The sequence below is a fragment of the Argopecten irradians genome, unplaced genomic scaffold (assembly GCF_041381155.1).
Source record: "Argopecten irradians isolate NY unplaced genomic scaffold, Ai_NY scaffold_0491, whole genome shotgun sequence".
Classification (NCBI taxonomy): domain Eukaryota; kingdom Metazoa; phylum Mollusca; class Bivalvia; order Pectinida; family Pectinidae; genus Argopecten; species Argopecten irradians.
In genome coordinates this window covers 2261-17134 of record NW_027187958.1, presented here as the reverse complement: position 1 = coordinate 17134, position 14874 = coordinate 2261, and the positions used below count along the sequence as shown (strand labels likewise).

At 33.5% G+C, this 14874-nt stretch overlaps 1 protein-coding gene across 1 annotated transcript; it reads right to left on the bottom strand.

Annotated features, from left to right (window-relative positions):
* Positions 1–11394: 11394 nt before the first annotated feature.
* LOC138312838 (vacuolar protein sorting-associated protein 18 homolog) lies at positions 11395–14586 on the bottom strand. The gene is made up of 4 exons (XM_069253584.1): positions 14317–14586; positions 13430–13503; positions 13096–13205; positions 11395–11615 (listed from the first exon to the last, which is right to left on the bottom strand). Exons 1-4 carry the CDS (start codon positions 14398–14400, stop codon positions 11395–11397), a joined length of 489 nt encoding a protein of 162 aa, XP_069109685.1. The 5' UTR covers positions 14401–14586.
* Positions 14587–14874: the final 288 nt, after the last annotated feature.

Genomic DNA, 14874 nt, shown 5'->3' with positions numbered 1-14874 from the left:
CATCTGTAACTACAATATAAAGTGTCTCCTTGTGATAGTTATAGCCATATGTAACTACATTATAATGTGTCTCTTGTGATAGTTATAGTCATCTGTAACTACAATATAAAGTGTCTCCTTGTGATAGTTATAGCCATATGTAACTACATTATAAACTGTAACCTCACTGAATTATACTTGAAAAGAACCAAGCATGAAGACACATGTAACATTATCAGTTTATGAATTCAACCTGAACACTATTTTAATTTATTTGAAACATGTATTAGTTACAGTTTTTCCACTTTTACTATTACCATTTACTGGGATGCTTAAAATATCACTTCTCTGTGAATCTCCATTGATACTCTATCTGGTAATAGATTTGACATTTACTTCAGGCGTGACAGGAATAAAATCCCAGGTTACTGTACGCTCTATAATTACTGTGTGTATTGATGCTGTAATCCTACCGATATCCAAAATCAGTGCGTCTAATTGTATCTCTCTTCGGCAATTGACTTTTCGATTTAACCCTAAATTACGTCGATAAAATTGTGGATCAAACAAGCTATAAGGAAACGGAAGTCTGTATCGATGTTTTGTAACCTGTCTCAGTAGAAGACAGAAATACCCTACAGATGAGGAATGGATACATAAAGGCTAATAGAACTAAACCAATGTATAGACAAGTGACCTTGAGGGTTGACCTTGGAAAGTGATCAATAAAACAATATTACACCAAATATGTATACCGTATATGATCTAAAACCTAATGAAAGCCAGATAAAATGTGTTTTGGTGACACTAACAAATTGACCGATCGCTATGCAGTATCTAGCCATGCCTTGTGCCCACAAACGAACGTTTGTTCAATGTCCGCTCAGGAATTGTAACAGACACTTTACAAATTCTATAGTCAAAATAATATATGTCAGACACCTCAATATTTAACCACTATATGCTCATTCTGATTTCAGAATATCTGGGTCAGTCCAAAATAACTTAATATATTGCAAAATGATTTTTTTTGCAAATCATTCACTGCGTCATTTAGTGTTTTCACTCAATGTACTGGATGTACTAAAAAAACAATTCCATAATGAATTTTGTGGAATATTCCATATATATTAAAACAGATTTATGTTTAGATTTTCACACAACATGCGATAATGTCAATGATTCAGAATTGTTATCAAATTATTTAGTGCTCCATGTACGTTATAGGTTTCTAGTATTGACGTCCTATCTTGAGACGGCCTGTCGCCACAACCTCCTCTTTCAGACATTACTGCCGACTCAGCTTAAATTACAAGACATCTATCCAACTTGTATTTCCTCTTATCAACACACACTGTGTGTCAAGATTAAATCAATAAAAAAATCTTCTGATCAAACAAAATGTAATTGTTGAACAGAACAAGAATTCCTATCTATTTCTGTGATTGCAATTTCTAAGAATTCTTTTGGCAGTATAAAATAGCGATTGAAAAAAAGAATCCTAAGGTTTCATGATCAAATAGAATTTTCATTTACTGTATTCGACATAATAAGCGACCAGGGCAGTTAAAAATTTGAAAAAAATGAAAAGATGCTGATAAGACAAAATTCTTGCAAATCAATATAGTTTTGTGTAATTTTGACCTTAATTTAAGACTAGGCAATTGAAATTGAGGCCTCAAAAACGGGGAGGGATGCTTAATATAGGGACACGGGTACTTATTGGGTCGAATACGGTAGGTATTGACCATGGAATGCATGATTGAAACTGATTTTGCTTGATTTTAGACATTTTTAAACCTAATTTCAGGACTAAATTTCATCTTTATAGACCAGCTAAGTATTGGAGAATGTTCAAATCTGAATAAAATTTTCCAATGTTTTATCAGTGGACAGGACTGTCCACTACAATCCATTACTGTCCACTTAATACAGTGGTCCACCGTTGTCCACTGTATTGGGTGGGCATCCATTTATCCACGTGATACAGTGGGTCGTGACGGTCCACCGTATAGAGTGGACGTCTAATGCACGATACGCTATACCAGGGGAAAAGAGTTGACGATATATATAGGATCATAATAAAGATCCCGTTGTTTGACGATTCCCGAGGAAATGGAGTGGTCACATAGCCAGATATTTTGAGACCATTGATTTTTCATATTAATCAAACGAATATCAGGGACTCATGAATTATGAAATATTCAAATATGTATTTTCATGTATATCTAATTGTGCCCAATTATATGAATTTGTAATTTCAGGAATCAGAATGTAACTTTATTTAAAATATTGATGTATATTGTGCACGTATACGTGTCTGAAGACAAAACGGGATCGTTTCACAATGTCCATTGTATCTCGTATGTTATTAGAAAAAGGAAACTAAACAAAACAATATGTTTACAAACACAGAATAAAACAATCTATTGATATGGTGTCAAGTAAATTGGTGCTGTGGTAATTGTATGTCTGCTTTTGCATCGAATACAAAAGGAATCGTTCTTTCATTTTTTCTTATATAAGAAAAACAGAGTCAGAGTAAGTCACACTAATTCCATACAACATATCATATAGACAGAATATTGCAAATATCAGCTTGAAATTACAAATTAAATTCCATGTTCCTCAAAATATCATACTGACATTTTAATAAGCGATTACTGTTTTCTAAGTCTTACTTGGTAAAACGATGTGTGATTATGACCAAAGTAAAATTTGCTTTCGTAAATTACCCCAAACGCACGGCAGCCATTATTACGTACAGTACTGCCGAGATCCCGGATTTCGTCCTTTTTCAGAGTCACAAAATTACGTAATTTGGATAACTTTTTCGTTGGAAATTTTGGAATTTAGTTAATGACATAGAAATGAGTTAGTTTATAGTTACTTTTTATCATATTTTTTAAACAAAACTACTCGAAGCCGTGCGCAATGTGTCCTGGTCGGCATTTACAGTACTACAATCTGTATTCATAAATCTAAATGCACCGTCTATGTTACATGTATTCAAATTATTTAAACGTAATATCACTTCAATTTGAGACTTCACATAGCAGCCCATGGAATAAAAGCGACTGAAAATTAAAACGTAAACTCTACAGCATGAAATATGAACGATTCTGTCGTTTTATTTTTCGAGATATCGGCAGCCATACGTGTACGTACACATGCAGATCTGCATGTACGTGTAACACAGTGGTTTATAGCATCCATTTAAAAGAAGATATACTTGGTTAAGAACAAAATGTATATCTAACAAGTATTTATTGAGATAAGTTTTGGTAATTACGCATTAATATTATTAATTCCCCAACTATGGGCTGTGGCATGATCATGAGGTGATCTACATGTACCAGCGAAGATATATTTACTTATATGTAAAATATGTCAATATGTACTCGTATTGTATCCGTATTTAATACTGTAAGTGGAATTTGTGCAAGGATTTTTGAGATTTTGCTTGAAATCCAATGACATGAGAAAAAATATTTATGTAAACTATTTTAAGACCGCGTGAAGCCCTACTTTTCTAAAATATTACATAATTATCTTGTTAATGTGATCTAAAATATTACTCTTGTATCATTCTTGTACCATAGGTTGTTTTTCAACCGCAGCCGGCATGTAAAACATGCGAAATTCTCGATTAATGGACATTTTTCCATTGGTTAGACAAAAATAATATAATAACAGGTATTATCAAATCGTAAAACAAGTGTATAGTGATATAATACAATTACAAATCGTAAAACAAGTGTGCGCTGCCATAAAGTAAAAAAAGAAAATACTTCGACGAATAAATGACAAAGATTGCTAACCCTCTGTATTATCTACATGTACTAACACAAATATCTAATAAGCCAACAGAAATACATTGAAAATTGACATTGGCAGGAGAAAGCAACTCCTGGATATAGGCAAAAAGATACACATCAGTTGTACAGCAGTGAAGTACTACCGTAGCCCGTATAACTGTCAATCACAATAGGTGTCCGCGTTTGATTGGTGGATGTCTGATATTCACCTGTCACTCACAACCACATAGACATCTGATTGGTCCTCGCTGCATAGTGTATACGTCACACTCGATGGGCTCAATCCATGACCGCAAAGCGATAAATAAATATTGAATACTGAATAATTGATGATATATTATATCAGAAATATATCTTATATACATGTATATATATATATGTTTCTGATTATAGTAATTATCCAAGGATTTATAAGTGATTATTCATATACGTCCTTGTAATTATCATACTATAAGAAAAAAACGAGTAAAACTTGTCTTTATTGGCACGTAAGGCATATTTGTAAAAGTTAATAACGTTTTATGTTGCGATTACATAGTGAATATTTGTAAATTAGCTGAATATGTCAGCATCAAGAAATCTTCAGTATTGTTAGCAATCTTTATTTGAGGACAACTGAAATATATCCTTGATAAATATTTTGAAAGTTTAATCATATGGATGTATTTTTATACATTATTTACAATGGCATATCGAAAAAAGAACTATTCAAAAGCAAGGATTATAATGAACACAAATAAATTCTTGTCAAAAGTAATACATAATGTCAGAAATGATATTTCTGATAATTGCTCGATTCGGATATTCAATTCTTTGTGAGTTTTGGTCAATATAATCATTATTTGATATACATATGATGATAATTTTTATGACCAATAAACGTACTGTATCACTTTGTAGATGATTGCTTAAAAGAGAGATTTAGAATAGTATGATATACTATCTGATGTTTTTTCTTAAAAGAAAGAAAATCACGTATATTGAACTGCGTAATAAATTTTTATTATGAAGATAGGCCTAGTAACTTTATATTCAAACAGAAAGTTTTCAAGTGGATAACAAGATTCCTAGATGTGCACAACTATTACGTATACAAGGGGATCCCTTTGGACTACGTATTTTAGCATAAGTTCAGTTGAAATACTTCGTAATATATTCATATAATCCAAGGATTTATATGTATTTATATGTCATATACGTCCTTGATATAATCATATCATCATCCTAATTGTGTATATATAATATCGGTTATTCCCCCAAATCAGCAGTCACATGAGTCGATATACAGATACAAATTGAGCAAATTTGAGGGCGGTATCTCGGAACTGTGGCCGACTTTTATGTAGTTTCGACATCATTGTCAGGAAATTAAACAGAACATTTCAAAATATAATTTTTAGTCCCGTGTACGTCAGCGAGTCAAAATGAACGAGGTACTTTGACAGCGGTATCGTTACCCAGACGATTTTTCTTGAGATGTGCCTAAGGCCATGCAATTTTTTGTGTGTTTTTTTTTATTGTTTTCTTTAGTAATGTAAACGACACTTTAATTTCAGATAAATTTAAGTGTCCGAATGAGATCCAGAGAGACAGCGATGAGCGATATCTTTTAATTAACTAAATCTGCCGATATATTTGAAATCTTCTTATCCATGTTACGTGTTTTAGTGAATAAAAGGAGAACATCTATTTATTAATTTTTAATTCATATCCAGGGATTGTGCACCATATATATTTCTTCTCCATGTCCAACAAGTGCCTTTTCTGCTTAACGTAAAAATCTTAAACTTATTTCAGCATATGTTCATACGCTTCCTTGGAAATATTTATTTCAACACAAGACGATACATATAATGAAATGACTCTGCATACTCTAGTTAGTTGTATCACTTACGGAAACATAAATTGTGAAAATCACATCCTGTGATGTCAAATACCAGTACATGGTTTCGCTGGTAGATCGTCGTGTGACCAAGACAACGGGGGTCATACCTCTTAGCACCGGGATATACCTACCGTGATTGATTGACAGTCTACGTCACTGCAACTCACAGGTATATTGTAAGTACATTGTACCTGAAAAACTGGTCCAAGATGTCAAAAGTTTTTTACACTTAGATACCACGTGTAACAAGAAGTGAAATTACTGAATGACATGATGGATGATTAGAAATATCTTTACCCACACAAATACACCAATATTTATATGCACATTTTCATCGTAGTCAAAACCAGAAAAACAAATCGAAAGAATTCTAGAAAATATTTTACAAAATTGCATCAGCAAATATAAGTGTGAAAATTTGTTCTATACAGCGACATAGATAATTTAATTACTCTGTTCTATAATATGAACATGTACCTATCATGTATGGTGTACTATTATTACTTACCAGAATACATCGTCTTACCGATATATAAATATCAAGGACGTACATAAATAAAACTCATCATCAAAATTTTAATTGTGCTAGCTGCTAAATGAACGAAAAGTTGTATCTTATATCGAATTGAAAGCATAAATGTTTTTAGTGTAGCAGATCTACAGTTGAGCCTCGATAAACTGAATAATGCGTACCACAATAACCGTACTTAAGTTTGATCTCCTATCGAAAACTAAAGCACCATAACTGACTGCACACGTACATTTTGACAAAAGTCTACAGATAAACGCTTGTGGCTATGATCTGGGGCAGCCGTCGCTATGACAACACACATTGTGTCAAGCGGTATTGGGTATATTTGTACATTTTTCGGTACGTGGCGACATACATGCGTAAAATCCGTCCGGAATACTGCGAAAGTTTTATGAGAATAACATTCCGTATATGAATAACTTAAACGCCAGATACAGATCCTGATGACAGCTTCTGGACGATATTCTATGACTGCCCACTGAAGTATCTTCCGACAAGGACTTGACCAGTTACCCGGCCGGGCACTAGCCATGCTAGCCGGGCACAGGTAAATCTGTCTATCACAGCGGGAGGCTGAAGAGTGTAGTCTGCGGATGAGGCTTGCGCACAATTAAAGGCCATCTTCATTAGACAAATGAGTATGAAACTCATAATGAGAAACCGAAAAAGTTTTTTTTTTGTAAACATGAATTGTTGGAAGAATATTGATACATAGCTATATAGCAGTCGTAAGCTACATATAAAAGATTATACACTATACCTACACAAAACCGGTCTTATGAATACGTAAGTCATAACAAATTAGTTATCGACCACAGACTATTTAATTTAGACCTGTCTATAATTTAAGACATGTGCGCGATGAGATAGACTATACAAGCTAGTGACGGTAAGTTTAGATATACATTTAAGGTCGTCAAAATTTGGCCGGTCAAATATATTTACGACATAGATGATCAGTGATGTTTTTTTAGAAATGGTGTCAAAATTCAAACTAGTGGAGAAAACTCTAAGGCACAGGATAAGAAAATTTGGACTCCTTTGAGTAATTAGTCAGATATATAGTTGTTCGTGTCGTCGTGATCTAGTACATGATCCTTCAATACTTGACTCGGCTTGACCGTCTCTATATTGTCACCAACATGTATACGGCCGCGGTCGCTTCAACTTTGCAACTAATCAGTTCATAATAAAAAGAAAATACATCGGCAGCTTAAATTTATAAGTTCTTGGTTCATGTGAGGCCTCAAAATTTAATACGAAATCGCATGCACGTGGTAGTCCTACCGCTCCAATGTTTCACTTTAATTTGCTACATGATTCACATCATCTACTCGGCTCGGGTGTAATTACGTAACGTAACCTTCACGCCTGTGTATACGCCCCAGGACATGGCATGCGACAACCAATGACACGGATGTGTATTTCACGGTTGGTTGATTTTTGTACCTGATATCGTAAATTTACCTGTGACATCATTATATACATCCTGTAGATTGGTATCCCACTGGGCAATCGACTCATATATAAGCAGAAATTTAGATACATGTATCTATTTATACTTCTATGTCTCTGATATACAAATATAAGTGACAGAATTGATCTGGCAGAAATCAGCGAGTGTTCACAGTTCTCATCATCACAGATTTAGATTTAAATCTCTGTTATCATGTAACCATTTTTGATTTAATAAAATGGATGTAATCAAGGATCTATACTTGGTCAGAGATTTAGATAGTATACTATTTATGTCTTTGCCTTGTTATATACTGAATGTAAAGTGTATATGGATCCGTAAAACTTAATCTAGATATAGAATAAACTAGATAAAATTCTGTTTTCTTTGAACATATAACTACATTGTGTGTACCATGATCATACCGATTTGAAATTTTGGCGTAATCAGAAAGAGTTGTTTCAAAAAAATATTATCTCCAATATTGTCAAAATGTAATGACGGCAGTAGGACCGGATATCTTTGTGCGAATGTTATAATATGCAATTGTGTTTGGATTGTTTTATTTCTCCGTTTATTTTAACCAATACTTTATAAGTGATACGTGATCTACGTCCTGGTTTATGCTGGCATTTCACAAAAGTTTCCAACTTCATTTCAGTTATATAACCACCTACATTTAAAATCGTATTGTAAGTAATTCGCCTACCGCTGTAAAATCATGAAAGAGTTTTATAACCAAGATATTTTCCCCATCTGTATTTGCAATCACTAGTTACATTTTATACCTGCATTGGTTTTACGTGTATCGCATATTGTACTTTAATTAGAAGACAAAATTATGACTGTTTTCATGGAACTTGCATAACTACCCTGTACATGTAGCACATACACTGCATAACTTGATACATATTTAGGTAAAATTTGAATATGATATTAAAAACAAACTACTACGTCTTAATGCATTTCTTGTGTCAAACCATAAAACTACGATGTTTAATTTAGTGATTTACGTGAAACACAATTACGACCTTTTAGTATTATTGACAAAATATCAAAAAGACCACTGATGATTTATTACGATGTGGATTAATTCATATCATACAGTTCCAATTCAGATTGTGTACATATTGTAAATGTATGCATGTTTAGGCATTCTCGAGTTTGTCACTGTCGTTACAAGGTGTAATGAAAACAACACCGGGTACTCATTCTTTAAAATAATATCAGTCATAAATTTACCTTAGAACATGCTATATGTATTCTTATTTGTATTTCTTTGTTTACATCAAATTGGATATTATATTCAGCCCGTAGCAGTCGTGTCACGGACTAAGCGGTCGGAATACTGCGCTGTTTACGGACAACAGTTTAATTACTAGGTACTCATTTGCTATAATGAAATACGTTTACATTATAATGTAATATCACGCTGATCTAGAAATATCATTTTAGGATAAGAGAGTAGGAAAATTTTATAATTGTGATAAATGATGCATTCTAATGCAACTTTTAAAATATATTGTATGTTCTGCTAACTTAAAAAGTTCAGTCAAGTACAAGTAATACCTTTTTAAAGTTTGGAAATCATATTTGACATAAATTCACTTACTCTTTGTAGGTAATTAACACAGATCTTACATGTACTATATATGTATATAAGGTAACTTAAAAGACATATATGGAAGACCTCGTTGAAAAAAATCACGTTCCAACAGGCAAAGGGCTTATATTGTTACACTAAGTTGAAATAAGATAATTCCTTTTTGGATTTTTTCTTTGATATTACTGAATGGGAAAGTTACTTCCATGTGAAATAGGTTTCAAAGAATTTTGCTTGATTTTAGTATCAATCTATTGAAAATATAATGAGATTGATACCAGAGATTTTAGATATATCAAGGAAATCTTTAAAATTCTTGAAATAAAATCATTGTGAATTTAATTTAATTTCATTCATAGATTCTATTGTTATATTTTCATAGATATTAACAGTAACATATGTTATGTATATATGTATCTGATATTAATTCTGAACACTTATTGATCAATACACATTTAGATAAGTATCAACACAGGTAACTTTTACAGGTAAATTTACCTGTTGGCATTGGGACTCCTTTTAGGAAAAAAGACTATAACCACTGTCACAAAAAAACTACCCAACAGGTAAATCCAAAATGTTGGCGTTCAGAGATACATCCATTATGATTGGCAGTTTCCACAGGTACTTTGTTTTCCTGGTGCAACGAGGGGATCAGCTCAAGTGTCACCCTTACCTGTATGGATGGAGATGGACCCCTGTGGTCAGCTAAAGCTACATGATGTTTCCCACAACTTCCAAATACCAATAATTACGTGATTAATTAGTCGGTTAATTGCAAGGACGTATTATAAATCCTTGGTTATTGGTCAAGTGTTTGTGACACCTGCTGATTAATGTAGTCTATACAGTATACATGGGAAGCGTAATTATCATTAGTAATCATGGCGACAATCTACGTGTAAAATTAGCGTAATCCCTCTTCACTTGTCATATGTATACTTAAGAGGGTTATTGTGTGTGTCAGTGTACATGTATGTATGGTGAGAGTGGGTGTTTTTTTTGCATGGATGTAAGGGTATATTCTGTGTATTGTGTTTGTATATATATATATATGTTTTGTTTCAAACCGATGAGCCGAAAGGCTCAAGGTAATAAAAGAACTGACATGTGAATGACATGACACTCAGAGAGGAGGGAGAGAGTAGTACAGTTGTAAAAAAGTGAATCGTTAAGATGAATAGAACATTTATGAGTTACTTATTCTACTCTCTTTAGAAAGTGCAAAAATAAGAAATCTGAACGAAAGTTCTATCCCCATTGAATATACGTAATCCTCTATCTTCCGCCAGCCTCCAAGTAAAATAGTGCAGGGTTATAGGTCGTTCATCGCGGTTCCCACAAGCCTTTGTGCCTCATTGATAGGCATTTTAATCGAAAAGCATATAAAAAGACGATAGTTCAAGTAAAAAAATCTATGAGTTAACAAAAATGCATCACAGTCTTGTTAGAAAATCGGCAAAATAACAATCCCCGATGCGGCTCATCTGGCGTATCTGGATCACAAGGACGTTGATAAGTACAGTATCGCCTTTAAATAATGGTAATTATAGAGAGAATGATAATAGCATAACATGCTGATATTGAAATCATTTAATTTTACACGTTCTTATATTCCAAGGGGACACAGCAATCTCGTTAACCAAATTATTCTGAATGGCTTTCAACTTCAACTACTATTTATGCCACATTTTCTTTAAATTTCATTTCATTTAGTTTGACAAGAAGTTGCGTATCAAAAAGTGTAAACAATTAAATATGAACTCTCTATGTAGGCATTACATTTTATGGCAGGAAGATTTTATGACGTCACTAGCCGAAAATGTCTGCAAAGGAATTTACTTACACTCTTTCATACATGGTGGATAACACATTAAAACAATCATTAACTTAAAACGATTTTCGTTATGCTGGAGCTAAAAGAATTATCTATGGATACTAATACATTGACGTTGTAAAAATAAATAGATGGAATGCTGCATGAAAAAGACAGGTGTATCATGACACTATTAAAATAATGTATTGTTAGATAGTTTTTTTACCGATCAGAACTGAGATTGTGGTGTTTATAGTACAATACTCTATGTTACACACATTTACCTAACCGGACGGACACGATATTTAGTGGTCCACTGTGTCCAGTGGACAACACTGTACTGTCATAATGATGGCCCACTGGATACTGTGGTCCGTCACGTACCACTGTATGGAGTGGACAGCTTTCCACTCTTGTCCACTGTATGGAGTGGACAGCTGTCCACTCTTGTCCACTGGGTGGACATTTGAGTGGACAGCTGGATTCTGTCCACTGGATAGAGTGGAAAGAAGCCCGTCCACCTGGCCTGTACTGTATATTGAAGGATTTTTTATCCAAAACCCACCAATGTTACCTATGATACTGATTGAAATACAGGTAAATCTCAAGTGACTTTACAGGTGAAAATAAAGACAGCTTATATGAAACAGTATTGTTTCCTAAAACAACACCTACCTGTTGTTGATAAATATGTTGGCGTTAAGAGAATACCCCTTTGTAAGACTGTGCCAGGTGGTAGAGATTAGTTCCGCTCGAGTGATCACACAATGCAAGTGAGAATCGGGAGTATGTTTATGTAAGTTTTAATTACTAATCTCTGATGATTGTTGATAAAATATAACTCAGGATAATTGCTAAACATTTAACCGTTTTCTCCACGTTTGTTGTAGATTGAAACAGCTTTTTAAAGTGCCGTTCTACGGAAGAATTATGAAAAAGAAATCGGCATTTTCATCGATCTACAAATGAAGTAGTCCAAAAAAATCTCACTTCGAGTTATACGAACATTTTATGTATGATTTTTGTCATTCGGACCAAAAATACTTCGTTTATTACGTAGTTTACTGAATACGTTATATATATTATCAGAACGTCAAGCTCCTGTAGGCCTACATGTGATGAAAGTGGCTAAAATGTTTTTAGTGACAACCTCTATACGTGCTTTAATATGTATATATAATCTGATAATGTATTCATGTGCTTATAAAATTATCGATAATTATGGATGTGGTAAATATTCATACCTTATTAAACTGCCGTATGTTGGAAGATTACGCCAGCTTGGACATTTAGAAAATGTTCATCGTCTCTCACGCGCTATTTGATCAGTTTACAAAGTTTATCCTAAATTTTCTTAGAGTTGTCTTTCTTCCATTGTGGATTTACACGTACATGTGGCATAACGCAGCCGTGATAAACAAATCTCCATTTCGTCCTGAGATTCATTTGCTTCCGAACTAATATGATTCAAATTACAAAAATCATTATTGTAAAAATTTTGATGTTTGAGGTGAAACATTGATTTCATTTTTTCCGTTGCGGGATAATTGTCACTAGTAGGGACAAAACGCGTGGGGCGAAGCGAAGCATTTTCGGGACGAAACGTCTTCATGCATTGTTAACAACATTTTCGGGACGGAAAGTCTAGATACATTGTAAACAATTAAAGTGAAAATTTTCCAACCTAAGATCATTTGGATAGTGTATATGGTAAGGATATGAAAGCAGTTATCTACTTCTCCTATTTCAACATTACAGATACGCTTATTTCAGTAACTTTCATATTCAAAATTTGCTATTTAAAATTCCCGGTAAAATCAAAGTTGTTGAATACACTGCCGTTAGGAGCGCTAGTATCTGCGAGCAAGTTCTAAGCCAATCATATTGAGGAAATTGACAGAAAGAGAATTTTGCAACCACGATCACAATGGCGAGGTGATCCTCGCCAAAAATCATTTATCAGTTTACATTTAGCAGTATTGTTTTGGTATGATGATCTAACTCACCATCTGGAGTTTCAGGATGTTCTAGGTCCAGGCGTAGTAATATATTACTGGTCATAGAAATCACCAGGAAGTTGTTACATACAGCCATGTGTGTGATGGGGTCCGGCGGTCTGATGACAATTAGAAGATGTGTTTTATATGTTTATCAGTTATTATAGCATTAAATCTATAATATTGATTGTAGATGTTAGATACATGCTTAATCTCTCTTAGACTAATTAATGTAAAATGGCTGTTGTAAAAGTACACTTATCAATAACATTATGCATATCCTTAAAAATCATTTTTCAAACAAAACTTTTTGGATTACAGTAAATTGTTTTCTATGACTTACTTGAAGTTGACCTTCTTTTTACTGAAAATTGGCACATCTGTATCAAGCCTGGCATCAATGAACCCAGGTCCAATCTACAAAAACAAGCATTATTCAATGAATTCAGATCCAATCTATAAAAACAAGCATTATTCAATGAACCCAGGTCCAATCAACAAAATCAAGCAAATATTTAAAGAACCAAGGTCCAATCAACAACAAAAATTTAGCATTATTCAATGAATTCAGGTCCAATCTACAAAACCAAGTATTATTCAATGAACCAAGATCCAATCTTGAAAAACCAAGCATTATTCAAAGTCTACATGCTGACACATAGTCTTGTTTTATATACAGTCAAACCTTGATGTATCAAAGTTCAAGGGACCGACAGAAAAACTTTGAGACTTTGAATTATTCATGGTTGGAATTAGACGGATTCTTTAACCATGACCAACTGTGGCGGTTGTATATATGCATGACGTCTCCGTTCTGTAAACTTCATAATCATGTATTTACCACAAATAAAACAAAGTATAAAATCAATCGCCTCTAATGTTATTGTTAGCATTATATTGTAAACAAGACTTACATGTACTAGCCTAACACATGTATAGCCTATATGGTGACTATTGAAGAAACGGTTTATATCAAGGATTGAATATAAAAACGAAAACACACTGTAAAAACGAAATTAAAAAGTACTAAAACTAAAAGCACATACTGTCTACAACCTTGACAAAAATACTTTGATTTAGAATAATTGATTCTCTAATCACTGACAGAAGGCAATACATACATTTATATCTGTGGCTAATTTTATTTCATAAAATTAATACTTTAAGTTATTTGCTTGTAGATTGTCATACTATAGTAAGCAAATTTTTTTTTTTTATTAATTTACTTACCGGCTCTTGTACAGGAGGGATGGTGGTGCGAACAGACGCAGCTCTGGCCGATTCCTCCTCATACTGGTCTAGAATAGATGCCATACCTCAGCTATCCTTAATCTTAATTCTGGAAAATGGATAGATAATAGTATCATAGTATATCATGATATACAGAAGTTAGAGGAATTTGCTTTGATATACAGAAGTCAGATGAATTTACCTTGATATACAGAAGTCAGAGGAATTTACCCTGATATACACAAGTCAGAGGAATTTACCTTGATATACACAAGTCAGCGGAATTTACCTTGATATACACAAGTCAGAAGATTTTACCTTATATATACACAGAAGTCAGAGGAATTTACCTTGATATACAGAAGTCATAGGAATTTACCTTGATATAGAGGTCACAGGAATTTACCTTGATATAGAGAGGTCACAGGAATTTACCTTGATATACAGAGGTCAGAGGATTTTAAAATTTAACATGAACTGCAAAGCAGTTCATTCAATTTGTTTCAAAAGAGGAACTCAGTTCACCATCCAATGATAGCGACCAAAGCAAGATTTAAT

What these genes read in the sequence shown, in the direction of transcription:
- LOC138312838 (XM_069253584.1), bottom strand. Translation starts at nt 14,400, where the DNA reads ATGGCATCTATTCTAGACCAGTATGAGGAGGAATCGGCCAGAGCTGCG. An exon ending in TCCCTCCTGTACAAGAGCCG is followed by an intron (nt 13,504 to 14,316) that starts GTAAGTAAATTA and finishes TTGTTTTTGTAG; the next exon opens with ATTGGACCTGGGTTCATTGA. An exon ending in AAAAAGAAGGTCAACTTCAA is followed by an intron (nt 13,206 to 13,429) that starts GTAAGTCATAGA and finishes AATTGTCATCAG; the next exon opens with ACCGCCGGACCCCATCACAC.